The 25,973-nt window shown below is 42.8% G+C and overlaps 1 protein-coding gene across 1 annotated transcript in view; it reads left to right on the top strand.

Moving 5' to 3' along the window:
• The window catches only part of LOC138260833 (ranaspumin-like), a 55,188-nt gene that overhangs the window by 14,338 nt on the left and 14,877 nt on the right, over positions 1-25,973 (top strand). Inside the window, exons 4-7 of the mRNA XM_069209258.1 lie at positions 4,647-4,706; positions 5,003-5,056; positions 6,762-6,827; positions 19,388-19,438. Coding sequence (XP_069065359.1) covers positions 4,647-4,706; positions 5,003-5,056; positions 6,762-6,827; positions 19,388-19,438 — 231 coding nt within the window. The remainder of the gene's footprint in view (positions 1-4,646; positions 4,707-5,002; positions 5,057-6,761; positions 6,828-19,387; positions 19,439-25,973) is intronic.

Below are 25,973 nucleotides of genomic sequence, written 5' to 3' on the forward strand. Positions count from 1 at the left end.
AGTACTACCAATTTTTATACAAGGATGTTGTAATATACCTGGCAACTAGCAATCAATCAGTTTGATTGATAATATGCAGTAGATATTCTTCAAGCCTGTTCTCAATAGGCTCATAAACTGGATTAGTGAAAACGAGATTTTGAATTCATACTAGGCCAGATTTAGACCAAAGACAAGTATGGTTGAATAGATCTTTTGCTTCATTTTGGACTAAATGAAGGACTGTGGACATTGGCCTGAGCACCTTATATGTTGCTTCTTCGATTTACAGGCAGCTTTTAACATGGTCATGGGCCCAGAGTTAAACTATGGAGGGTACCTGCAGAGATAGAAGTTTCTTCAGACTTGTTGGATTTTGTAAGAAGGATTTACACAGACAATTATGCTCTGGTCCGGCAAAATCAATCAATCAATGAATCAATCATGACATTTGTAAAGCACAGCGATATCACCCCTAAGGGTATTAGGGTGCTGAGGGTGCCATGCCTCTGTCAAAAATCCACGTCTTGAGTCTCCTTTTGAAGTCTGCCAGGGAGGGAGCTTTTCAGAGGAGTGGGAGCAGGCTATTGCAGGACTTGGCTGCTGTGTAGGAGAAGGAGCTGCCTCTGCTGCAGCTGCAATGGATGCAGGGGGTTTGTGAGAGGTTTGGCAAGGTGGAGCTTAGTTGTCTTGCTAGGACGTAGAAGTGGTTGATGTGGGATGAATAGGTTGTGGAGATCTTTGTATGCAAGTGTAAGGATTTTAAATTGGCATCTCTTCTGGATGGGGAGCCAGTGGAGGTTCCTGAGGTGTGGGGTGATGCGTCAGTGCTTGGGGAGGTTGAGGATGAGCCTGCCTGCAGTGCTCTGAAGAGTCTGGAGTTTTAAGCAGCTGGGAGGACACTTGAGTGTAGAGAGCATTGCCATACTTGAGGTGGCTGATGACCAGGGCATGCATGACTGCCTTTTTGGTATATGTAGGGATCCATATGAAGACTCAGCGGATCATATGGAAGATGTAGAAGAAGAAGGAGGCGACTTAGTTTACTTGTAGATTCATGGATAGTTGGCAGTCTAGGATGATGTTGAGGCTTCATGCGGGGTCTGATGGAGATCACATTGGTCGGAATTCTGCTGCCCGCCAGTTGTGGTCCCATATGGAGGTGTTCTTTACAAAGATCAGGAATTCTGTTTTGTTGGTGTTTAGTTTGAGTGAACTGTTTTTGATCCATGTTTCTACGTTGGTCATGGCATTGCGGAAGTTGGATTTGGCGCTGTGGGGGGTCTTCGATGAGTGAGATTATTGGAGTATTGTCATAGAAGGAGACTATATTGAATCCTTACGATCTGACTATGTCTGTGAAGGAGGTCATGTAGTTGTTGAAGAGGGTTGGGCTGAGAGAGGATCCCGGGGTACACCACAGGTGATTTATTTTGGGTGTAGAAGTGAAGGAAAGAAGGTGGATGCTCTGCATGAGGCCTGAGAGAAAAGAGGTGACCCACTTAAGGGAATTCCATTGAATGCCTATGTTGTGGAGTCTGTTGAGGAGAGTGTTGTTGGAGAGTGTATTGAACACTGCAGAGAGGTCAAGAAAGATCAGAGATTCTGGCTCTCCTTGGTCAAGGAGGGTCCTGATATCGTCTGTGGTGTCAATCAGTGCAATCTTCGTGTTTTGGTTGGCCTTAAATCCTGATTGTGAGGTGTCGAGAAGGTGGTTTCATTCAAGGTAGTCGGTCAGCTGTAGGATGATGGCTTTCTCAAGCACATTGGCCGAGAAGTGAAATAGGGAGCTCAGTCTGTAGTTTTTGATGTTGCTGGGGTCATCAGAGGGTTTCTTTAGGATGGGACTGACTTCTGCATGCTTCCATTCGTCCGGGAAGGTTGACGTGGAGATGGATGTGTTGAGGATAGGGGTTGGTTCCTTGCTAATAGCAATGGCTCTGAGGTTGAAAATCCATTGTGCTTTTTTTGCTGTCTTGATATGGTGGTGGTAGTTGTTGAAGGTTGCCTTGTAGGTGACTCTGTTGGAGGGGACGTTGGTCACGTGCATTGTTTCTCAAGTTGGTGGAAGTCACATGTGGAGATTTGAAGTGTACCATCTCACTGGCTTGGCTGTATTGTTGGGTTTAGTTGGTTTCATTGGGGCGACTCTGTTGGAATAGTTGGTGGTCCGAGAGGAGAGGTTTTTGACAGCCTAGTTGGGATGGAGGTATTCCATGGGCTTGGGTTTAGTGGTGCCTACGGCCTGTGCCCATCGGGTCTTAGTTACCTTGTCACAGCTTAGGTGGGGGTGCTAAGGTGCTTTGAGGTGGTGTTCTGGGAAATGGAGATGGTGAAGCAGATGATAACGTGGTCGGTCCTGGTGAATTCAGTCACATGGGTGAAAATGATCTCTTGCTAGAAGTGAAGATGGCATCCAGTGTGTATCCGGCTTTGTGCCTGGGTTTGGTGAAAAGTTGGGTGAGGCCAATGTTGCTGAGGTTCTTCATGAGGGAAGTGGAGTTGGTGTCGCTGGGATTGTTAAGCTGGAAATTGAGATCGTCCAATAGGAAGCACTGAAGGGAGTCAATGGTGAGGTAGGCAGTGAGGTTGGCAATGGAGTTGCAGAAGGCTGGGCGTGGTCCTGGTCGCCTGTATGCGAGGCTGCCTCACCCCCTGGTGTTAGTATCAGTCTGCAGTTAGATCGTCGTCGGTGATGGTGCATTGGATGGTTTCCTTGAAGATGATGGCGATGCTCCCGCCATGTTTGTTGGTGCGATCTCGGTGTACTATGTTATAGCCATCAGGGGTAGCAGTGGCAATGTCTGGGTCTGAGGAGAATGATTGCCATGTTTCATAGATGAAGGCGATGTTCGGGTCGTTGGTGGTGATGGTGTCCCAGATTTACATGGTGTGTTTACATAAGGAGCAGGCTTTCAGCAGGATGAAGTGGAGTTGTGCTTGGTTGTTTGTAGTCTTCTGTGTAGGTGCAGTGCAGGTGTTAGTGAGTACAGGTGGGTCCGTGTTCCAGAAGAAACAACAAACTGTCCAAAAGGATAGATGTTAGAAGGGCTGATTTTAGCTTTTACCCATATCCTCTTCATTAGTTTACTCTCTGATGATGATTCTTTATTAATATGTAGATCCCAGAAAGGGCTTCAAATTTTGGTACAGAGGTTTGCCACTTACAGTAGCAATGATGTCTTGCAGATTAACACACCGAAGACTAAATTTAATCCCCATAGAAATTTCAGAACTAAAACGAGGCTGAGAGCGATCTTTTTGGAGAAAGTGATGGTGTTCGATTATGTTGACATCACACTTTCCGAATCTCAAACATGGCCTGCGCAAATTTAGAAAAGCACATTGATACTGAAACATAGAGGATATGCAATAGTCAGGTTTGCAAAGCACACAACAACTTTCACTGTGTTTTTGTCTCTCAAGATTATAGAGCAAAGGCAGTTAATTCTGCCATGTATGGTTCATATTTATGGTGGCATAGTGCTGCAGAGTCCCTCGGGAAAACCCAAAAATTATTTTGTGAGATACTGGTTGAAACTTCCCCATAACTCCCCACTAACTCCCCGCTATTGCCATTGTGATTAGACTGGGACTTAAAAACAATAGATAGAGATGCTAATTTAAGGCACATTTTATATTGGTTTCAAATCTTGTGAGTAAAGAGATAGAACCATATAGGCAGCGGCTGTATGACGTCATTTCAAAACCACAAGAGCTCAAGATACTTTGGCTGATGCACATAAAAATAGTTTAGAAAATCTTGGGTTGAGTGAGTCTTCGACTTCATCTATTACATCCAGAGCCTACAACATTGTGAAAGAGAGGTTCTGGTACTTGGTCTCTGAGAAACAACAGACCTCCCTACCACTAGGCAGATAGACTAATTGTTTTCTATCTCAGAAATGTGACTATATATTCAAAGCATTTTTGGATTATATAAATTCTTCCTCATCCAGAACTTGGTACATAAAGTTTAGATTTGGCATCCTTCTCATAGTATCCTTTATGTGTATGTTGATGCCCTCTGAATTTCAGTGTACCCTGTGTCCTGTTTTCCACCAATTTGAGAAAACAGAGGGACATGTTTTAAGGTTTTTTTGCATGGACTATACAAGGCCAAGATCTAGATGGGTTAAGCCACTTTGCCTGGTGCTGGAATTTAGGAACTACCAAGATGCTATAAGAACATGTATGTGTGATCAAGTCTGTGTGCGGCTTTATTCCATCTCAAATATTCTACATGCGGCTTGGCAAACAAGAGCCAAAGTATTACAGTTATGATAATAATTAAATATTGAACTCAATGTATAGATACTAAATTGATAATTTTGAAAATGATTTTACTCAGCAAATTGAATGTCATTTTATATTGAATGTAAATATGTGATTTTATATGTGTCATGTATGGCTCATTCTTTGATGCTTTTCCTGTCACATGTGTGTTTTACTACTGATATTATCCATTGAGTGTGCCACTGCTGGAGTCAGGGAATGATGCCCCTCTTGGAGATACTGGAACGCCTCTACCTTTAGGGTAGAGATGCAAGCAGGCAGTCAGTATTGTGGCCCTTTATGAGTAAAATATCCTAACTGCAGCCTTCTCGTCTCACTCAGACATGAACTGTATATGCTATTTGTAACCAGTTTCTGAACATTTCCCCCAGACCAATGAATGCAGCCTGGAAGAATGGACACAACTTTTAGCTGAAGTCAAAGAAACCATGGTACAGTGTTGCTGAATTAATATTTTATTAACTGCTATATTTTTGGATGTGTTTGAGGGTAATCTTCTACTGCCAATAAAGGAACATAATTTCAGTGTATTGTAATATTGAAATAGTACATCAATGAAAGTTTTACAGTCTTTGATCTTTTAAAGTCGACTCAGTAATGACAGCTTTGTATTTATTGTTTTAGTTATTCACAACATACAGCATATAACATATGCAATTTTCCAATACTGGCTTATTTTCAATGTTTATGGTTATAAGAATATTTTGCATTGTTTTATTATTTCCAGAAAGACACTGGATGTGTGGTTGATCACCTTCTGTTAGGCGGAAATCCAACAGTGGTAAGTTCTTAATTTTTAGCTTGTTCTGTTGTCTGATTCCAGAATTACCGTTCACATCTTATCCCTGATTCAGAGATATGTTCCTAATCCAAATTGTCTGTCTTCAGTAACATCTCCCCTGAGCACCTCAGGACAATACTTAGTGGCTATCTCTGGGGATGTCTCACATCAGTACAGTTCTTGTTGTCTGTCTCTGGTTATGCCTCCCCTGAGAGTCTCAGAACAATACTTGAATGTTTGTCTCTGTGATGTCTCCAACAAGGACCTTAGTTCAGGACTTAGTGGGCATATTTGAAGGGGGGTGGGATACTCTTGAAGATTTTATCATCACTCCAGTGTAGCTCTTTGATAACACTAATGAGGCAGTACCAGCTATGTGCAGATGAAAAGCCTATCTCCCTACCCCAAAAAGTTTAACCCCAGGGTTAGGTCAGCTACAACATTACTCTAGCTTTACCTTCGGGCATAACCTGATGTAATGGAGTGGGTATGATATACCAAGCAAAGTAAATGTTTACTCACACATCCTGATGAAAATGGCACAACAATCAAGCACTTTGTGCAAATATTGGCCTAATTTTAGATTTTGGTGGTTGGGTTATTCTGTCACAGCGGTGACGGATATGCCTTCAACCAAAATATAAATCCCATTTATGTCCTTGAGTTTTATCTTTCGGCAGATGGGATATCCGTCACCCTTGTGATGGAGTAACCCATCCTATGAAATCTAAACCAGGACCATTGTCTGATTTTTTTCTTTTGAGCCTAGTACTGGGTAAAGTGACTATAAGGAAACTGAACATGTGCTTGATGTTCCTGGAGGTTTTTCGCCTGTCTACCAAGATGGTTTCCAGTGAAAATAGCAATGTGTTGATTGTCATTAGACTTTTTTAAATCTTCTGAACTCTTTCAAATAGTTCAGCAGGATCAGGTTGTCATATTGTTGTGGTCAGTGCTTAGGATCATTTAGATTTTTTGAGTGGAGGGTCTCTATGAAAGACGCCAGGCTGATACGTCTCCCTGTTTTTCATGTTAGTAAAAGCCAACATTTTGTCCATCATATTTTTTGCCATGGTCATAAGGTGAGCCCAAGCAGTGCTAAATGAAGATAGCTAACTGATCTGTTAAAAAGTTAAACCGCAGAAGTATTTTCCCACTTACACAGTGGTAAATGGGTGTTTGACACTGGAAATTTAAAAGAGTGTTCCGCCTTTCGCTGGAAATGTAGCAGAATGTGCTGATGTAGCTAAGCTAAACAACAAAACATAGCACAGTGGCATAACCCAAATCCAAATTGGCAACACAACTGACACATAAAGGGATCAGAACAATACAACAGTCAAAGGTGAATACAACACAGTAAAACACATCAAAAATACAATGTCATGCTAGAGGAACAAAACACAGCAGCACAAACAACAAAATAACAAATCATCATCATTAGAACATGCAGCACAACAGATATGTACAAATATTCTTCTCACACAGTACCAGCAATAGAAATGTGTTTTATAAGACAGGGATAAAAGGTGTTTGCACCAAGAACTTCCAGAAATATTTTCACGGACATTTAATAGACCAGGCCAGAAATGCTTTGTGATGCATCCCTATGTGTTTCATTTGTGAGTCTAATGCACTTTTAATCTTTTTGGATTTGAGGACAATCCAGGCTCAAATCATTAACAGTTTGTCTGTTTTCTTCTAGGAGAAAATTGCAGCCAAAGTTGGAAAGGCTCTGCAACAACTTCGTGACCCTGTCAGAAATCTTCTGGTAATGCTAATTCAGTTGGGGTGAATTGGTGTTATATGCCTTTTTCAATGTATTGTGTGACACACTCACATAAACACACCATTTCAGGAGTCTTTGAAATACAAGGTCCATCTTAAGCAAACAATATACAAACAAAGTTAAAGAGAAGGCAGGCCCCGTCCCTGGAAACCCATTGTAAAGGCACAGATTGTTGACTCATAATATAAATATATATAGTATATGTCTAAGGTTTCTCCAGAATGAGCACGCATGGGCTGTCTACAGGACCACCTCCCTCATCACTAACCTTTTAACTTCCTAATAAAGATATATCTCCACTAAATACCAGTGCAAACATGCTAGCATTCTCGACTGTACTGTGTAAGCGAAGAAAGGCTCCCTTAAAATACCACGGTGTTCCTTGAAAATGAAACCATAAGGGTTTTGAAGTCTCATTAGAAGTCACTCAAAAATATAATACCATTAACACATTGAAAATGGAAGACATCCATAGCTCCATATTAAGGAATGCTATCAGTTCAAATACATGGCCAGATTTAGAGTTTGGCGGATGAGTTACTCTGCCACAAACCTGAGGGATATCCTGTCCACTGTGTTACAATGTCCATAGGATATAATGGAATCGTAATACAGCAGAATCCTTCACGTTTGTTACGGAGTAACCCCATCTGCCAAACTCTATACCCTATGTCCTTGTCCAGACATATGTCCATACAATTGCTCCTCATAATCTCTCTCAAGATGAAAATTCAACCCCACTGAAGTCTCTTTCACTCATCCATCATGCCAGGTAATAACCCTTATCCTTCAAGTTTTCTTCATTTGGAGTCAGCAGATTTATTGTTTTGGGGTGAAACCTTCTAAAACTGTATTTTTCACACTGATAGATACATGGTGCACATGCATGACTTTGTCTTGAGGCCTTAGTGATATGCCGTGCCTCACAAATCAGCAAAAAATTAAAATGGAGTAAGTAAGCCTATGCAATTTTCCCAGAGGTGGCTGATCCTTGCAACTTTGTCCACACTAAAAAAATGGTTACTAATACAGGGTATTCTGAACCCGTTGACATACTTGATACCATTCATGACCAAGAATCAGAACCTATGCTGATCTACATATGGTGACTCTGTATTTAGAGTGGCATAGTGAACAATAATATGGTGAACTGGAATGAGTCCCAACATAATTACCAGTGGCTGAGTTTAAATCAAACATACTACTTCTTATTTTTTCGTTTCTCCCATTTAAATGTCCGACCATTTTCAGTTTTTAAAAAGTGCTTATATTTTCTGCTTGAAATAGGGCTACACAAACTAAAAAGATTTATAAGATGGAATATGACCCACCCTGTGTGTGCGCAGAAATCCTTTCCATTTCTCAGAGTTAGACAATATTAATTTCAGTGTAATTGGAGAAGTAAATGGAGAACCACAAATGGAAGATAAAATGAGGTCTGCCTGAACTGATTTATGTGGAGGTGGCCACCAAGGTGATGCCAGTCTTTGCCAACCTCCCTCAGATTTCACTTTTAAGCTATGGTTGTTGTAAGAAATTGCCTCTTTTGACCTGGCAGACCCCCATTTTATGCGTGGAGAATGATGTGATTTCAAACTGTGAGTGCCCTGGGCACCTGCTAAACAGATTCCCAAGGACAGATTTCTTTTCCCAACATTGGACTATGATTGACACTTCAGCCACCTTTGTAAGTCCCTTGTGAATGGTACACCTAGTACCTAGTACATGGGTCCTGAAGAGGGCCCCCCACAGAGCTGCACCACCAATTGTGCCACTCTGAGAGGTCCCACACCAGTCTTATACAGACTGCAATTGCAAGTGTATAACAATGTGTAACCAAAGTTGCAGACTTGACGTGGCACTCACCAAGAGTGCAATGCCCAATAACAATGCATGCAATATAGGTAACTCACCCCTCTGGCAGGCCTTGCAGCTCTAAAGGCAGGGTGCACTATAAAGCATGTGAGGGCATATGTGTGCATGAGCAAATATGTCCCTACTGTGTCTTTGCTAATTCTTAGACATAGTAAGTGTACAGGGAAGCCATAGCAAAAATCATGTGCAGGACACTGGTCATTACAAGTTCCCCAGCTACATGATGGCATCTCTGAACCCTGGGTTTTTTGGTATCAAACAACTCAGAATAATAAACCCACACTGATGTCAGTGTTGGATTTATTATAAAATGTACCCTGAGGGCACCTTAGAGGTGCCTCCTGCAAAACCTAACAGCCCTGGCATGGTTGCTGACTGGCCCTAACTAGTCTGCCACAACCAGACATGATTTCGGACTCCTGGGATGAAAGGTTTTTGCTCTCAGGAACCAGAACACAAAGCCTTTCATGGGAGGAGGTGTTGCACCTCCTCTCCCAAGCAGGCACTCAGGCATTTTGCGGCAGCGGGCAGCTTTAAAGGCGATGCTGCATTTGAAATCTGATATCTGCCTCTGCTGCTAGTAGTAGGTGGCCACCCAATGGTTTTACCCCCACTTTAGCTTGGAAAATCAGCTGGGACCATAGCCAGAATATGAGGAGTAGCCATCCTCAGCCTGCACCACCCCTCAGGTGTGGCAGGTGAGGTGACCACTCCATTTCATTTTCCTCCATTTTGGATATCAGGAAAATATCAAATAAGGGTTATGGATGTGACCCCCTCTCACAGGAAGTAGTCACTTAGTGGGTGTAGCAACCCTATGGTAGGTGGCCCATTGGCCACTACTAGGTACTCCCCCTAACACACCCTAAATACATTATTTAGAGTGCATCCTTGGAGCAAGACCTCATATTTGCTGGACAGAAAGAAGACCAGTACAATGAGGATCCAACGCACAAGAACTGAAGCCCTGCTGCACAAAAAAAGACACCAGACCCTGCTTGCTGCTCCAAGGACTCGACTATTGCCACTGAGGTTTCGCCAGGAAAGCAGAGGGACTCTCCAAAACCCCAGAGCACCTCCAGCCTTCTAAAAATCACCAAGAACCTGGCACTCAGTGAAAGTTTCACTCCATGCACCCAGCAGGTAAGGAAATCACAAATTCCGGTAAAGTGGCCATCTTCTGACCAATGACTCAGAGCCAGCAGCCAAGCCAAATTCCGTACAACAGCCCTTGAGGGCAAGATCTGCCATTATGCCAAGTTTGGTGGCACTGTAACTATCCTGGGCTGTGGCATACCACTATCCGTGGTACCAGACCCCCACCATTGAACACCCAGAAGCAAAGTCCCCTCTAAACTCCCAAAAGCCCAGACGCAAGCACCCGTTGAGGGACTTCAGGACACCCAAGAACCAACCCCAAAGTGTCCCTGCTGACCTGCAGTCCACCCTCCAAGTGACCTGCTCCTGACTCCAAGGACTCCAAGATTCACGACTCATAGCTGACCTATCTGCACTGCATCTGTCTTCCCTGGCCTTTGCATCAACAAACCAGCTGTGCTGTAGGGGTCCTTAACCCCTTGTGATCTCCAGCCTCCAAGGGGCTCCGCTAGACTTATCTTTAAGTCCATCTTTGCAGTGGCCGCCATCTCCTTTGGGCGCCATCTCTAAGACCGTTAGCCAGCTGCTGCTTCTGTTTGAAACGGGAACTGCCGGATGTTCTCTGGCTGGCCCTTTGGACAATTTGATGACCTCAACCTAAAACTAGAAGGTGATTTTTGTGAGAGCATTGCCTGATTTTCTATGCATTTTTAAAGTTGTTCCCATTGATTCCTATTGAGCTTAATTGAGCACAGAAATGCAACATTTTCTAAACTTTGAAAAATCATAACTAAAAAAGTACTTACCTTATATTGGTGTCCTTGGTCTTGAAATATTTTTAAAAACCTGTATCATTTTTTAAAATTGGCCTCAAGTTATTCTTCCGAGTGTGATACTGTACAACAAATGCTTAGCACATCTCCTGGATTATCCTAACTGCTCACCCACACTACATCTAAAACAGAGCATTAGGTGGTCTGCTTTTTTGTCTCTGGATGCCAAAGTGGGGTTGCAAGGACTCTCTGCACATGTCATGTCTTTTTTGTATGCTATATAGAGAGCCGGCCTCCTACAATTGTGATGTACTAGATGCCTTGATAAAGCAATGCATCTGAAGCCTGAGCAAGAACCTCTTGGAAGTTCTTGACAAGTTTTGACCAACCTGAATTGATATGGCAATCAAAGCCTATATACTTGAAGCAGCAAATCTTGAAAATATTGAAAATACATAATATGTAGAAGTGTCCGGATGGCGGCCCTCAGCAGCCCTGACGAAGTCCTTATGAGAACAAATTTTCTCGCAGGATGAAACACGTGTTGGCTGTGTTTGCTGCATGAACAGTTGCTGTACTTCTACATATTATGTATTTTCAATATTTTCAAGATTTGCTGCTTCAAGTATATAGGCTTTGATTGCCATATAAACTGTAAATACAAGAAGGACTATTGAACGGACTTGTTTTTCATATGTAACAACTGGCATTGTTCAAATGAAGATTATACACAATACCATGGATTCATGAGTGCCCTGACTTCTTTTCTCTAGCATTGCGAGTTTCCTTGGAAACATTGGAGGATTTGGGAAGATCCTTCTGCCAGGAGCACCGTGCCGCATACTAGTAGCAATGTTACTTTGGGACACACTGTGAGCGCCCTGATCCTATGACTTTCTTCCTAAGTTCTTTTGCTTTTGTCAACCTGAATTGATACTATAAGGAAGTTTGAGTCCACAACTTCTCTTGGCCCTTTGGTTGATGGAACAGCCTGAATAGGTGTGTGGAGTCCACAATAATGGCCACCTCAGTAGAGGTCGGACAATATGGCATGCTACACCTGGAGACTTAGAGTGGCGGGTAGGAGACTATAAAGGCTGAAGTGACTACTTTATACTTGCCGCATTAGTACAATGCTAGCAATGACTCCTGTCTTGTCCCAACATTTCTATTGTCTTTCTTATGCTCCTGCAACGGAAGAGTAAGTGCATGCCTTCCAAATGTGTCACATTGGGTTACGTCTTAATTGTTCTCTCCACTATATTTTATCTTTTCACATTATGGCTTCTTATACATAGCTCTGGTGTGTTGCCGGACCACAGTTAAGTTATATGAGTGCACTTTTATGATTCTGAAGGGGAGAAACTGGGAGGCAAAGTCATTGCTAACAGACATGCTAGCAGCGAGGTTAATGTGTTTGCGTAGGTTATAAATATAGCAATTTCATGGTATTCATGTTTTCCAGTCCTTTATAGATGGTCCCACTGACACAGCAATACATTTCCACAGTGATACACACCACCCACTCTAGTTACCAGCATCAGCATGCAAAGAGCTGTTCCATGGTTCTATGAAGGTGTAGATGGACCCATGGCAACACAAATTGCTGGAACAGCCCTTGTATTGAACTTCGGCAGCGATGGTTCTACTGACAAGCTTGTGCCTCATCTTTTAAGGCCTGGCATTAGCCAAAACCTTTCAAGTTTATCAAATTTATGTGCATAAATAATGAAGCTTTTGTACAAAGTTGGAGTATAAATTGATGAGGGTGACTACCCACCTCAAACAAAAATTCACAATCCTTGCCAGGATGACCTGCTGGAGTCACTACATAAACCTAAGCCTAGCCCGGTGGGAACATTGCAATATGACCGGGGGGAGGTAGCCTGTATGATGGCTGCCTCCTCCCCACAGCTTTGGCGGTCGGAGCTGTAATGAGGCCCTTAGTCTATCAAATGTAAGTCAGAAATCTTTAGTGGGGCAAGACAGCAGGATATGGCCAAAAGGGGCTCCACAATGTCAGATTGCTGTTGGACGAGGTCCCAGTGAAGTGTTGACTTTTGGCTGGAAAGTTCTGAGCAGTTGTTCAGACTTAGTTTCTTTTCTTTGGACTTGGATTCCTCCAGCAGGGTAAGGCTGTAGGCTGTTGCCGAAGAGGGCCCCGCAATGCCAGATACATTCCAATCGAGGTCCTGCTGAATCAGATTAGAGGTCAGCTTTATAACCCTAAAAGACCACATATTTGTCCTGGGTACACAAGACAGCATGTCCAGCCCTTCATTAAACTTTTCAGGTAACAGACAGCAGGTTTAGACCCTTGTATTTCCACAGGTATAGTAGTGCCTTTCAACATCTTCGTCCAGCAGTGCCTGGCAACAGTCTTTTGGTAGGGTGATTCCTGGCCCCGCCCCTAATGAATAGGGCAAACGTTCACATGGGTAAGCAACATTTCCTGTCTGCCCTCCTGCAGACAATCCCACAGTGCCCCTCTCTGCATAAATTCAAGATGGTGAAACCCTTCTCCCCTTGTGCAGAGCCTGTGTGCCCACCACATTGGTGTGGCAATGGCATTGAACAAAACCTCCTCTGTTATCACTCTAAACCAGTTCTGAGGACAGCTCCCCTCCCCATGTGATTGGAGCCTGCCTTGCTGGGGGAGCCAAGAAGCACCCTGCCCAAGTTCCAGCTATTCGTTGCCTGTGATAGAGTGGGTATTTTTAGAGTTTATCAAGTTCCTGGCCACAGCCTACTGGCTATTCTGTTGAGGAAACAACATCTCCCATACCCAAGGCTTTTGCCTCTGCTCTGAGGACAGTTTCCCCACATCATCAAAAGGGTATTCAACTGCTAGGTGACAGATGGAGCTCATGCAGACTTACTCCCAGAGATATTAGGCAGGGTAAAATGTAACTTTCTAAAAGTACCTTTACCTCAATAATTAATCAAAAACAATTTTACCATTAAATTGCATTTTTCATAACTATTAAAATGAGTCCTTGAATTAGATTTCTGGCTGCTTCCTAACTGAAAGCATCATTTTTAAATGTAATGTTATAAGGTTAACCACTGTATTATTTTGGAGTAGTCAGCCTTGCCACAGTGAAAATAGCTTTTGGGACCTTTTTATCCTTTAATATTTAACTTTTACCTGTAATACTTTTAATACCACAACATCTGCCTTATAAGGCTTACTAAAGGGGACATGTAAGTATTTAAAAGGAAGGTTTTGACCTGACAAATGTGGTTATGTTGACAGATCAAATTTGCAGTTTTAAAACTCTTTTTTGTACTATCACTGTAGTAGATGGCACAAAAGTTACGGTAGCCCAGTAGTGACATTTAACTTACAAGATATTGGTACACTTTGCACCAAATACTACAGTCTTACGGGTAAGTTAAATGTGCCAATTACGAGCATACCAATTTAATCATGTTGAATGAGGGAGCACAGGCACTAAACCACTCATTTACACGGGGTAAAGTGCACAGAGTTCTACAGCCAGAAAACACAGATAAGGCAAAAATCTGGGAAAACATGATGCAAAAGGTAGTCATATAGGAGGTTTCAGTAATCTCTCATCATCTGTTCATTATTCACATTTTTAGGGTGCCCACCAGAAGGTCAGCCAACTTCAGCCATTGATTTGCCTCTCTGTGAGTGACAACATTCTAATCTTGCACAATGTGCACATACCCAAAAAATAGTCCACTTCTACAGTATTACAAAACCATTCCTGAACATTAGCAACACCAAACATTTGACATGTAGCACCAGACCTACTGACTTTACCAATGCTTGCTCATTTTGTAAATTGGATGGTAGCAATGAAGCCTGTACCAGGCAACATAGAGATCCAGGGTCACCAGGTCAGTCAAAGGAAGTAGACAAAAAAACAACCATGATCATAACTAAACAAAATGGCCCAAAAACATTTTCCCTTACCTGTTGTTTGACTAATGAATATTCTTAAACTGGCTTCTCTGACTTTCACAGAATTTTACCTTATTCACTTTGTCTTGGTCATTAGTATCTCCTGCAGCCAGTATAGTTTTTTTGTGTACCTCTGTCCGTCTAAAAACATTGCTATTTTGAGTGTATGCTCTGTCTTTTTGAGCTGGCCTTATGACCCCTTGTAGGAAAGTACCATCTTGCCTGGCATGTTACCCCCATATTTCACTGTATATATGTTGTTTTAGTTGTATGTGTCACTAGGACCCTGCCAGCCAGGGCCCCAGTGCTCATAAGTGTGCCCTGTATGTGTTCCCTGTGTGATGACTAACTGTCTCACTGAGGCTCTGCTAACCAGAACCTCAGTGGTTATGCTCTCTCTTTGCTTTCCAAATTGTCACTAACAGGCTAGTGACCAATTTCACCAATTCACATTGGCATCATGGAACACCCTTATAATTCCCTAGTATATGGTACTGAGATACCCAGGGTATTGGGGTTCCAGGAGATCCATATGGGCTGCAGCCTTTCTTTTGCCACCCATAGGAAGCTCTGACAATTCTTACACAGGCCTGCCATTGCAGCCTGAGTGAAATAACGTCCACGTTATTTCACAGCCATTTACCACTGCACTTAAGTAACTTATAAGTCACCTATATGTCTAACCTTTACCTGGTAAAGGTTGGGTGCTAAGTTACTTAGTGTGTGGGCATCCTGGCACTAGCCAAGGTGCCCCCACATCGTTCCGGTCAAATTCCCTCGGACTTTGTGAGTGCGGGGACACCATTACACGCGTGCACTATACATAGGTCACTACCTATGTATAGCGTCACAATGGTAACTCCGAACATGGCCATGTAACATGTCTAAGATCATGGAATTGTCACCCCAATGCCATTCTGGCATCGGGAAGACAATTCCATGATCCCCCGAGCCTCTAGCACAGACCCGGGTACTGCCAAACTGCCTTTCCCGGGTTGTCACTGCAGCTGCTGCTGCTGCCAACCCCTAAGAGAGGTGTCTGCCCTCCTGGGGTCCAGCCAGGCTTGGCCCAGGAAGGCAGAACAAAGGACTTCCCCAGAGAGAGGGTGTTACACCCTCTCCCTTTGGAAAAAGGTGTCAGGGCTGGGGAGGAGTAGCCTCCCCCAGCCTCTGGAAATGCTTTGATGGGCACAGATGGTGCCCATCTCTGCATAAGCCAGTCTACACCGGTTCAGGGATCCGCCAGCCCTACTCTGGTGCGAAACTGGACAAAGGAAAGGGGAGTGACCGCTCCCCTGACCTGCACCTCCCCTGGGAGGTGCCCAGAGCTCCTCCAGTGTGCTCCAGACCTCTGCCATCTTGGAAACAGAGGTGCTGCTGGCACACTGGACTGCTCTGAGTGACTAGTGCCAGCAGGTGACGTCAGAGACTCCTTCTGATAGGCTCTTACCTGTGTTGCTAGCCTATCCTCCTTCCTAGGTAGCCAAACCTCCTTTTCTGGCTATTTAGGGTCTCTGCTTTGGGGAATTCTTTAGATAACGAATGCAAGAGCTCATCAGAGTTCCTCTGCATCTCTCTCTTCACCTTCTGCCAAGGAATCGACCGCTGACTGCTCTGGACGCCTGCAAAACTGCAACAAAGTAGCAAAGACGACTACTGCAACCTTGTATCGCTGATCCGGCCACCTTCTCGACTGTTTTCCTGGTGGTGCATGCTGTGGGAGTAGTCTGCCTCCTCTCTGCACTAGAAGCTCCGAAGAAATCTTCCCCCTGCAACCGCAGGCACCAAAAGACTGCATCACCGGTCCTCTGGGTCCCATCTCAGCATGACGAGCGTGGTCCCTGGAACTCAGCAACTCTGTCCAAGTGACTCCCACAGTCCAGTGACTCTTCAGTCTAAGTTTGGTGGAGGTAAGTCCTTGCCTCCCCATGCTAGACTGCATTGCTGGGTACGGCATGATTTGCAGCTGCTCCGGCTCCTGTGCACTCTTCCAGGATTTCCTTTGTGCACAGCCAAGCCTGGGTCCCCGACACTCTAATCTGCAGTGCACGACCTCCTGAGTTGTCCTCCGGCGTCGTGGGATCTTCTTTTGTGACTTCGGGTGAGCTCCAGTTCACTCCTCTTCGTAGTGCCTGTTCCGGCACTTCTGTAGGTGCTGCCTGTTTCTGAGAGGGCTCCTTGTCTTGCTGGGCGCCCCCTCTGTCTCCTCACGCAATTGGCGACTTCCTGGTCCCTCCTGGGCCACAGCAGCACCCAAAAACCCTAACCGCAACCTTTGCAGCTAGCAAGGCTTGTTTGCGGTCTTTCTGCATGGGAACTCCTCTGCAAGCTTCTTCACGATATGGGACATCCATCCTCCAAAGGGGAAGTTCCTAGTCCTCTTTGTTCTTGCAGAAACCACAGCTTCTACCATCTGGTGGCAGCTTCTTTGCAACCTCAGCTGGCATTTCCTGGGCATCTGCCCACTCCCGACTTGATCGTGACTCTTGGACTTGGTCCCCTTGTTCCACAGGTACTCTCATCTGGAAATCCATCGTTGTTGCATTGCTGGTGTTGGTCTTCCTTGCAGAATTCCCCTATCACGACTTATGTGCTCTCTGGGGAACTTAGGTGCACTTTACACCTACTTTTCAGGGTTTTGGCGTGGGCTATTTTTCTAACCCTCGCTGTTTTCTTACAGTCCCAGCGACCCTCTACAAGCTCACATAGGTTTGGGGTCCATTTGTGGTTCGCATTCCACTTCTAGACTATATGGTTTGTGTTGCCCCTAAAGCTATGTGATCTCATTGCAATTTATTGTCACTGTACATTGCTTGCATTGCTTTCTATTGCTATTACTGCATATTTTTGGCATTGTGTACATATCTCTTGTGTATATTTGCTATCTTCATACTGAGGGTACTCAGTGAGATACTTTTGGCATATTGTCATAAAAATAAAGTACCTTTATTTTTAGTATATCTGTGTATTGTGTTTTCTTATGATATTGTGCATATGACACCAGTGGTATAGCGGGAGCTTTGCATGTCTCCTAGTTCAGCCTAAGCTGCTCTGCTAAGCTACCCTTTTCTATCAGCCAAAGCTGCTAGACACCTCTTCTACACTAATAAGGGATACCTGGACCTGGTGCAGAGTGTAAGTACCCCTTGGTACTCACTACAAACCAGGCCAGCTTCTTACACCCCTCCTCCCCACTAGCTCTGATTCAGTATCTAAAGTTATGTAGGATTCTTAATGTGTTCCAACTTGAGATTTGGGATATTTCCCATTACTCACATTGAATATTTCACAAACTAGACTATTTTCAGGCTAAACCAGTTCTACCACTCACACACGCTGCTATGGAACTATGGAAAACTCCCAACTACTGATGAAACTTTGAATTGTATGCTGCCCAGTTCATTTTTTGGGCACCACATTTTCTACTCTTGTCCTTCTGTCTCCCTTCTACTTCCACCTGCATAGATCATGTGGCATATAGAGCGGTATCCTGTCTATGCCAGCAGTGGCACGTCATGTTTACAGCTCTGCAATTTATAGCTCATATGTTTTTTTTGCGTTAACATTCAACCGTCTGATATGTGATATTGCTTCCATCTTAATATCATCTTGCCATTTTCTAATTGTTCAAACTTAAACTGCTTTGGAATACTGAGAAAAAGCAAGATGCATTATTTTGAAATAATTTCTTGAGAACTTTGAATTAAATGAAAGGTTTTCCAATTTTTTGTTAAAAATCATTTCTCCCATTTACAAAATGAAACATTATATGATCATTTTTTATTAAAAAAATTAATTCCAGGGAAGAACTTAAAGACTGCAACCCCGTAGAAAACAGGGTACTCTTTGAAGGGATGGCCTCTAAGACTGTGCTGTATACTTACTGCACATTCAGAAATAATTGACCTGACAATCTCTACCCCCTCAGGTTCAAGATGGGGGCTGAACTGGGACCGATGAAAGACAAAGACCGGGAAGCAGTCCTAATGCGTCATCAGGAAGTGATAATAGAAAAAATCGTGAGACTTAGGCTACTGAGGTTCTGCACAGAGTCTATTATCACAAACACTGGTTGTGTAAGATGGGGAGGGCACAGGCTCCAAATTATTTATAATGTAAGAATGGGAGGGGTAATTTTATCTTACCGTTGGGGAATGCTGCCGTAATAAATCATACCGGAAGACATTAACCTCAATGTTGACCTGCGTTGTGGGGATACAGGTCCCTCACACCTCCCACTTCCTTATATTAGGTATACCCAATGCTGTGGACCTACCCAGGATACAGCATCTTTTCAGCACACTAGGTTTTTGCCCTGGCAAAATGAGACATAGCCAGAAGATGGGGCAGGACATCTCTTTCACTGACTTAGTGAGCAATGGGCATGAGACAATATACAGCACACTATATAGAGATGGAGACAGCAGTCTATAGTGCATCAAGCTTACAGAATAAAACGGTGTGGGGACCCTGGAGAGCTATTTTGATCTAGACTAGTATTCCAAAACATATCGAAAAACCCTGATGGGGAGCGATATCCCCCTATGGGAGGAAGACCCCTCAGTGCCTCTCGGACAATGACTTGAAGATTGCTGTGGATGGAGCAGGAGAGGAGGGCCTGTCGTCGGCTAGACCATATCCTTTTGTCACTGTCTATTGAGGCTATATATTACTTCAAAGCAGGATTGCTTCTGTACTTTTATCCAATGTGTGATGATTGTACATGTCATGGTGGTTAAGTTTTTACTGCTGTAACAAGGCAAAAACCAAATAAAACAGATTAAAACAATAAATGGTTGGAAAGCAATGCATTTTGGTATTCTGTCAAAAACACATCTCACTGTGATTGCCTTTCTACTTTTCAGAAAAACCTTAAAATTGAGGAACCAGTTTTTGATCTGCTGTGTGAACTACTGGTAAGTCGCTCCTCTTTTGATTTATCTGATGGTTTCCTAAAAGGAAAGAACATTGGCCTGTCACTTACTTTATATCAGATACCTAGGATGTGTGTTTCATCAGCTATAAGGGTTCTGAACTTCTCTGGCCTATTTATTGTAGTCCTTCTTGTTCAAAACGTTCTGCAGCAGCTAAAGCTTGTGTTTCTGTGCTGGGAAGCCACCTTAAAATAAATTACAGTTAAACCACTCACCTACTTGTCTGGATTTGTATTACAAGTGAATGATGGAATGTCCTCTGACATACACTAAAGACAGTAGTACTTAACTATGATTGTACTTTAGTAAATAATGCATTATCTTATGATAGCACCAAGTCTCATTGCACTCAGGACGGAAGAAAAACCAAGGGCTAGTAAGGCATGCCCTTCATCACAAGGAGCTCTATCCGAAGTCAAAACAGAGTAATTCCACTATATGTGTTATGTATTATATGAACAACAGTAAATTTCGGCCGCCACAGGACTAATCACACTATATCATGTGCAGAAGGCTTACATCTTCTAGCCAATAAAGAAGGCATGTGTTAAGGTCTAGGTGAGAGATCTGATGCATCAGACAAATTAATTGTCTTCATGATAAATGATTATTTTGTTGTCAAGCTACGGATACGTTACCAAAAGGAGGTTTCTTGGAGTCATGACTGCAGAAATATTGGGTGAATATTTGTGCCAATGTTCCAAGACAATGAACAGCTCACTAGTTCTGATCTTCTTGTAGACAATGACCCTTGTTGACAAAACATCCAACTTGGAAGCTGTAGCCATCATGTTGTCTTTTTGATCTATGATCTGGGATAATTTGTTGTATTGTATGCATTCCTCTCCTTTAGAACATTTTCTGCAACACATTTTCTCCCATCATTAATCACCCTTGCATGCTTTAGACATGTGGAGGTCTTTGCTGGATTTTGGACACATAGTGGAATATAGTTTTTTTGGGGTGGGCATTCTGTACCTACAATACAGCATACATCATTTTAGTTGGCAATTACATTATTAATCAACATTTTATGGCAAGACCCAGAAGCTAACATTATGCAAGTTTAATGCTTTTCTAATAAACAACTTGCTACATTCACAACTGGTTTTAAGTAAAATGTCCTAAAAGTCACATAATTTGACCAATTAACACCATGCAGAATATCTTGCAATGAACCTCCCATCATGAAAGCCATAGATGCAGCCTCTTCTCTCACTGAGTGTGCATCAAACACACTAATGGCCACGACTTGCTCTACTCATTATCTGTTTCACCGATTTTGCAAGCATTGGAGAAGAAACTGCTTTAAGTAACTCATACACTCCATGTGGTCTCATCTGCGCCCTTCTCTTTCATACTTCTTTACACACTTAATCACATATAAAGTCTCTTCGTCTTCAAAAAAAGGATGTAATATTGAATATTAATTTATTTTTATTCTTTTAGTTAGATAGTAACACATACCCTCCGGTGAATACATTCTACTTGTTATATCAAGCACTTTCACATCAGTAAGCCTTTGAAATGAAACCAAGCACAACAAAATTTTCAATTATGTGGATACATCTTCTAGGGGCAACAACTCATTTGACTCACAACCAATCAGAAATTCAAAAATTTTAGACACATCTCATACTGAGTTATACTGATAAACTGGAGGCTTTGCTGGTCTTATACTTCTCATCAACTTACGTACTACTATATCTTGTCCTACAGAAGATCCATTAACCAACTGATGTCCTGCAGCAATTGATGATCTAAACACATTCACTGTTCTATGAGACAAGCCATCCTCAAGCTTCTCTGCCAAACAGTTTAGCACCTCCACTGAAGACACTGAATTGGGATCACAGTCTCTCTCCATGCTCCAGCAAACCTATTTTGGTATGCCAATCTATATATCATTCTTGTACCAGGAGCCCATGATTCCTTAGTAAGTGATGAAACCTGGTCTGAAAGACATGGCACTACCCATACTCTCCGGAAATTCTCCATGACACTAACCTCAACTGATGTGAGATTACTAGCTCACAAAACCCTCCTGCAGGACCCTTTAGGAGGGCTGGAAAGCACAGTAACATATTTAGAACATCCACTGACACCTTCAGCAGAATAGGGTACCATACCTGAGCTCTCCAGAGTGGAGTTATGTAAGCAATATTCTTCTAGTAGAAAAGAAAGGCAAAGGCATGATACCAGTTATAAATCTGAGACATCTGAATGATTGGGTAGAGTACCATCATTTCAAGATGGAAGGGATGCATATGCTGAGAGATGTTTTACAGACAGGAGATTGGCTGACTCGTCTGGGTCTGAAGGATGCTTATCTGATAGTCCCAATTTGGAACCACATAAAAAAATGCCTACTGTTCAAGTGGAATGGAAAGATCTGAAAGTTTGTCAGTCTTCTTTTTGGGCTATCTTCTACTCCATGGTCTTTTACAAAGGTGCTTTGCTTCCTGGTGACGTACTTAAGAGAATGAGGTGTGCATCTGCTGATTTATTTGGACAATATTTTAATAATGGATCAGGACAGCTTAAACGTGGAAGTCAAGTGAGGATGGCTGTGCAGTTGTTGGAGGATCTAGGTTTGCAGTGAACAAACAGAAGGCGTGTCTGACTATGAACCAGGAATCACTGTTTTTATGATTTTTGGTGGGTACAGTGGAGGGTCAGTTGAACCTACCCAAGGAAAAATAAAAAAAAAATAAGAAAAGAAAAGAGATTCCAAAAGTGTTCAGTTTGGATATGATTTCATGAAAAATGTTAGTGAGAATAGTAGGTCTGATGTCTTCCATGATTCAAGCTATTTTTCCTGAACCATATCTGTAGAGGCATCCTCTATCCCTGGAGAACTCAACTTTGGGTGTTTCTCCATGGATTGCAGTGGGCCGTATTGAGGTATGTTAGATCGTCAGCTATATTAGTGGGTGCACAAAGAGACCCTGTATTGTTTTTCAGACCATTTCCCTCTGGTGAGTGAAGTCCAGTCCTGGACAATTTAACTATCAACTTAAGAACATTAAGGGTTGAACATGCCTTGTTGGAGAATAAATATTGGGCAGGGAATGAAAAGGTACATTTTTTGCCATGAGGAGTCATCTCTGTAAAGGCCATTACCAGCTCTGCGACCACTCTGAAAATTGCTCTACCGTTCCATGCCTCCATATTTTTCAACTACCATCTGAGCACATCCCTCACCTCTGATTTCATACCCTTTCTTAAATGTACCACTTATAATTTCTTAAGAGCGCAGTAATTCAAAGGAGCAGGTTAAATAGCCTGAATTGTAGATAACAAAAGGTCACCCTCACAAGCATACATCCTCAAAAAAATCTAATCATGTTTTAAAACGTTCTGAATTTCTTTCCTTATCCTTTCTTAGCTTTTCTTTTAGTAACTTCAAAACCCTTTCTACAACATTCACTGGAAATTCTGGAAACTGAGGTGGTCATTTTGAATTTTGTGGGCGGTGGAGGCAGCCCTCCAAACTCAACCCACCACCTGACTGCTAGTGCTGCCAGGACACCGCCTGCCCTATTCCAAGTTCACCACAGGGACGGCAGACATGAAAACAGGGTTTCCGGCCACCGGGCCTGCGGTGAAGTGGGGTGGCACTAATGTGGCAGTGCAGGGGGTGCAGCAGCACCCGTCGCGCATTTCACTGCCAGTAATTCGGGTATTGAAATGCGCAATGAGGTTGTGCATGCGGGGCCCTGCACTGCCCATGCCAAGTGCATGGGCAGTGCAGGGACCCGTAGGGGCCCCTGGCACTCCCATTCCACCAGCTTTTCCACTGCAATGTAAACCGCCATGGAAAGGCTGGTGGCTGGGGACTCGAAATTCAGAGCAGTGCTGCCCTGGGGGATTACAACCTTCGGAAACGCCAGGCTGACTGCAATCTGGTGGTGTCGGCAGTTGACCAGTGGCAGCTCAGCCTCGATCAGAATAGGGCAGACCGGACCGCCATGGTCTCAGGTCCGCCAGACCCGCAATGACTCCCTGAGTCTCCTGTCATGGTACTAAACAAGATTTTTTCCTGTTGACCACAAAATCTAATGATTCTAGAAACTGACAGCCATCTGCGCAGCCATCTGAGTATGTTCCTTCACCTTGATCAAAATATCTTTTAGATACATAATCAATCAAATCCTTCTCTCAGATAAGATGCTTCAAGACATAAAATTGTTATGAAACACCACGGGGCAGACAATAGACCAAACGAAGGCAAACTAATTTCCAAGTCTTTCCACCTGAACATAAGGTACTTCTGGTGAAGTTCCCAAATCAGAACCATCCAATAAGCATATTTCAGATCCAGTCGTGTCATCCAATCTGCTTGTAGAATGCCCCTTAACATATGCATACCTTCGATTGGTGATGCACCACTCAGTCGTTGGGACTGCTCAAGTTTATCACCAGTCTCATTCCCTTGTCTTTCTTTTCCACTAAGAAAATATTGCTTACAAAACCTTGTTTCTGGCTCAGCTCAACCCTACCTGTTCTGGACTGAACTGAACTGAACTTCCTTGGGAACCCAACTTTGAACTGGTTCCTCTGAAAATCCATGCAATAACCTTGCACCATAAGTAACACCACTGGGTCTTTGGTCACTCAAAATCAGTTGTGATAAAACTGGGCACGTCTGCTGACCAATTTTACAGAGATAACAGTAAGGGCTAAACTTACCTGATCCTCTGTTCCGATGATAGCTATCCCCTCCACATCCTCTTGGATGCTGACATTGTGGGTAGAAGGTTGATTTCCAAGAACTATTTATGGGTCCATATCCAGAGGTAAATGATGCTCTCATATTTCGCAATCCTCAGATCAAAAACAACCCCTTGTTCTTCCAGCCCCACTAAAAAACATGATCCTGAAATACTTTCTTGATATCCCTCTGTGACTTTTGGATAGAGGAATAGGCTCCTACAAACTTAGACATAGCTTTAATGAATTTGTCTCCAAATAAAAGCCCCTTTGCTGAAGGACCTGCCTCATTATTCACCAAACCTACCAATTTGGGTTCTATAAGCAGTATGCCTTTCCTCCATTCCATAGAGAGGGCAGTATTTTCGTTTCCTAAAAAACATACCACCCCCTAAGACCGATTGAGGAAGATCCTCAATGTCCACCATTTGATTATTAATATGTGCCTCTTCAACAATATCAAAAATCTTTGTCAGTGGTCCAACAACATCTGAAAGGCAGTGCTGGCACATTTTCAGTCCTTTATCTTAACCCCAAATGCAGGTTATGCCCCTCTTTGCCAAAAAAAGCCAAGATTTTAGGATCCAATGTAGGAGTCACCAAAACTTTATCCTCTAAACAAGGTCTAGGACGTTCCAAACTTAACCTGACCTCATTAGGATTTTTTTTCTCATTCAAGCATGCAGATAGTTTCCAACATGTTCCAGAGAGGACCACTCTAGTGAAGGAGGATGCCTTACAGTATAAGGAAAGGAACAAAGATTGAATCAAACATGAGATTAAATAAACCGTCACTAGAAGCATCTTTCCCCGTTTTCATTTGCCTCCTTAATTGTAACTACATATCACTCTCTGACTCAACTGATTCAAAATTAGAAGAGCAGCTTATTTCAACTTCGGCACTACCCGAAGATTTGTCACAATGTACCATCTTATGTTTATGACCTTTCTTCTTATTTTTAGTTTCTCTGCTTGGGCCTTTATATTGCCTCCTGTGTGTGTCCTCAACACTCTCTTGGCTCATGTAAGCACAACTTCCATGTTCTGCCAATATAGTTTTCCTTTTTTAAGATTATGAAAACTCCTCAAACAGGTGTTTTCTCTTTCTTGACACCTTTCCTTGCTTAATATTGTGGGTGGTCTTACCTGCAGACCAACATTTTTCCACTTGAGGGGTGACTTTATAACATGACATCATAGCCTCAATTTGTTTCTTCATTTCTGAAATTAAGTCTAAGGAGACTTCTCTAAAGCAATCTTTAACTTGTCTTTCAGCATTGTCTCCTCATCTGCGTAAAACCTGTCCTCACTCATAATGCCAAATTCAAATTATTCTAATAATAACTTTAATCTAATATCTAAATATCTCTGCAAGCATAATACCAGCTTTTCTCAAATCTATTGAGTTAAAATCCTGAACACCCACTGGCAGTTCTACTAGATGCAACAGATCTCATTCCATTAGTAGTAACTGCCATTTATAAATGTCATCTTAAAACTCCATGTTTTTCCAGAAAGACATCCAGAGTTTCCTAATCTTTAAATATGGCTGCCCTAAATGATCTTTAGCCAATGAAATGGAATCTACTCTAATAGATTTCACTTTCAAAGTCTAAACATTTAGTTTGAGTGCATTAAAGAAAAAGTGTGGGATGCAACTCATAATGGCTTTTGAAATCTACTCACTAACATCCTAGCGGCAAAACTCTCACTCAACATCCAAGCGGCAAGAGAAGGAAAATGCCAACTGCACTTTCTTCCCAGTCATAACCAACCACGAGGAATAGTGCATATAATTATTTCC

The sequence above is a fragment of the Pleurodeles waltl genome, chromosome 10 (genome assembly GCF_031143425.1).
Source record: "Pleurodeles waltl isolate 20211129_DDA chromosome 10, aPleWal1.hap1.20221129, whole genome shotgun sequence".
Classification (NCBI taxonomy): domain Eukaryota; kingdom Metazoa; phylum Chordata; class Amphibia; order Caudata; family Salamandridae; genus Pleurodeles; species Pleurodeles waltl.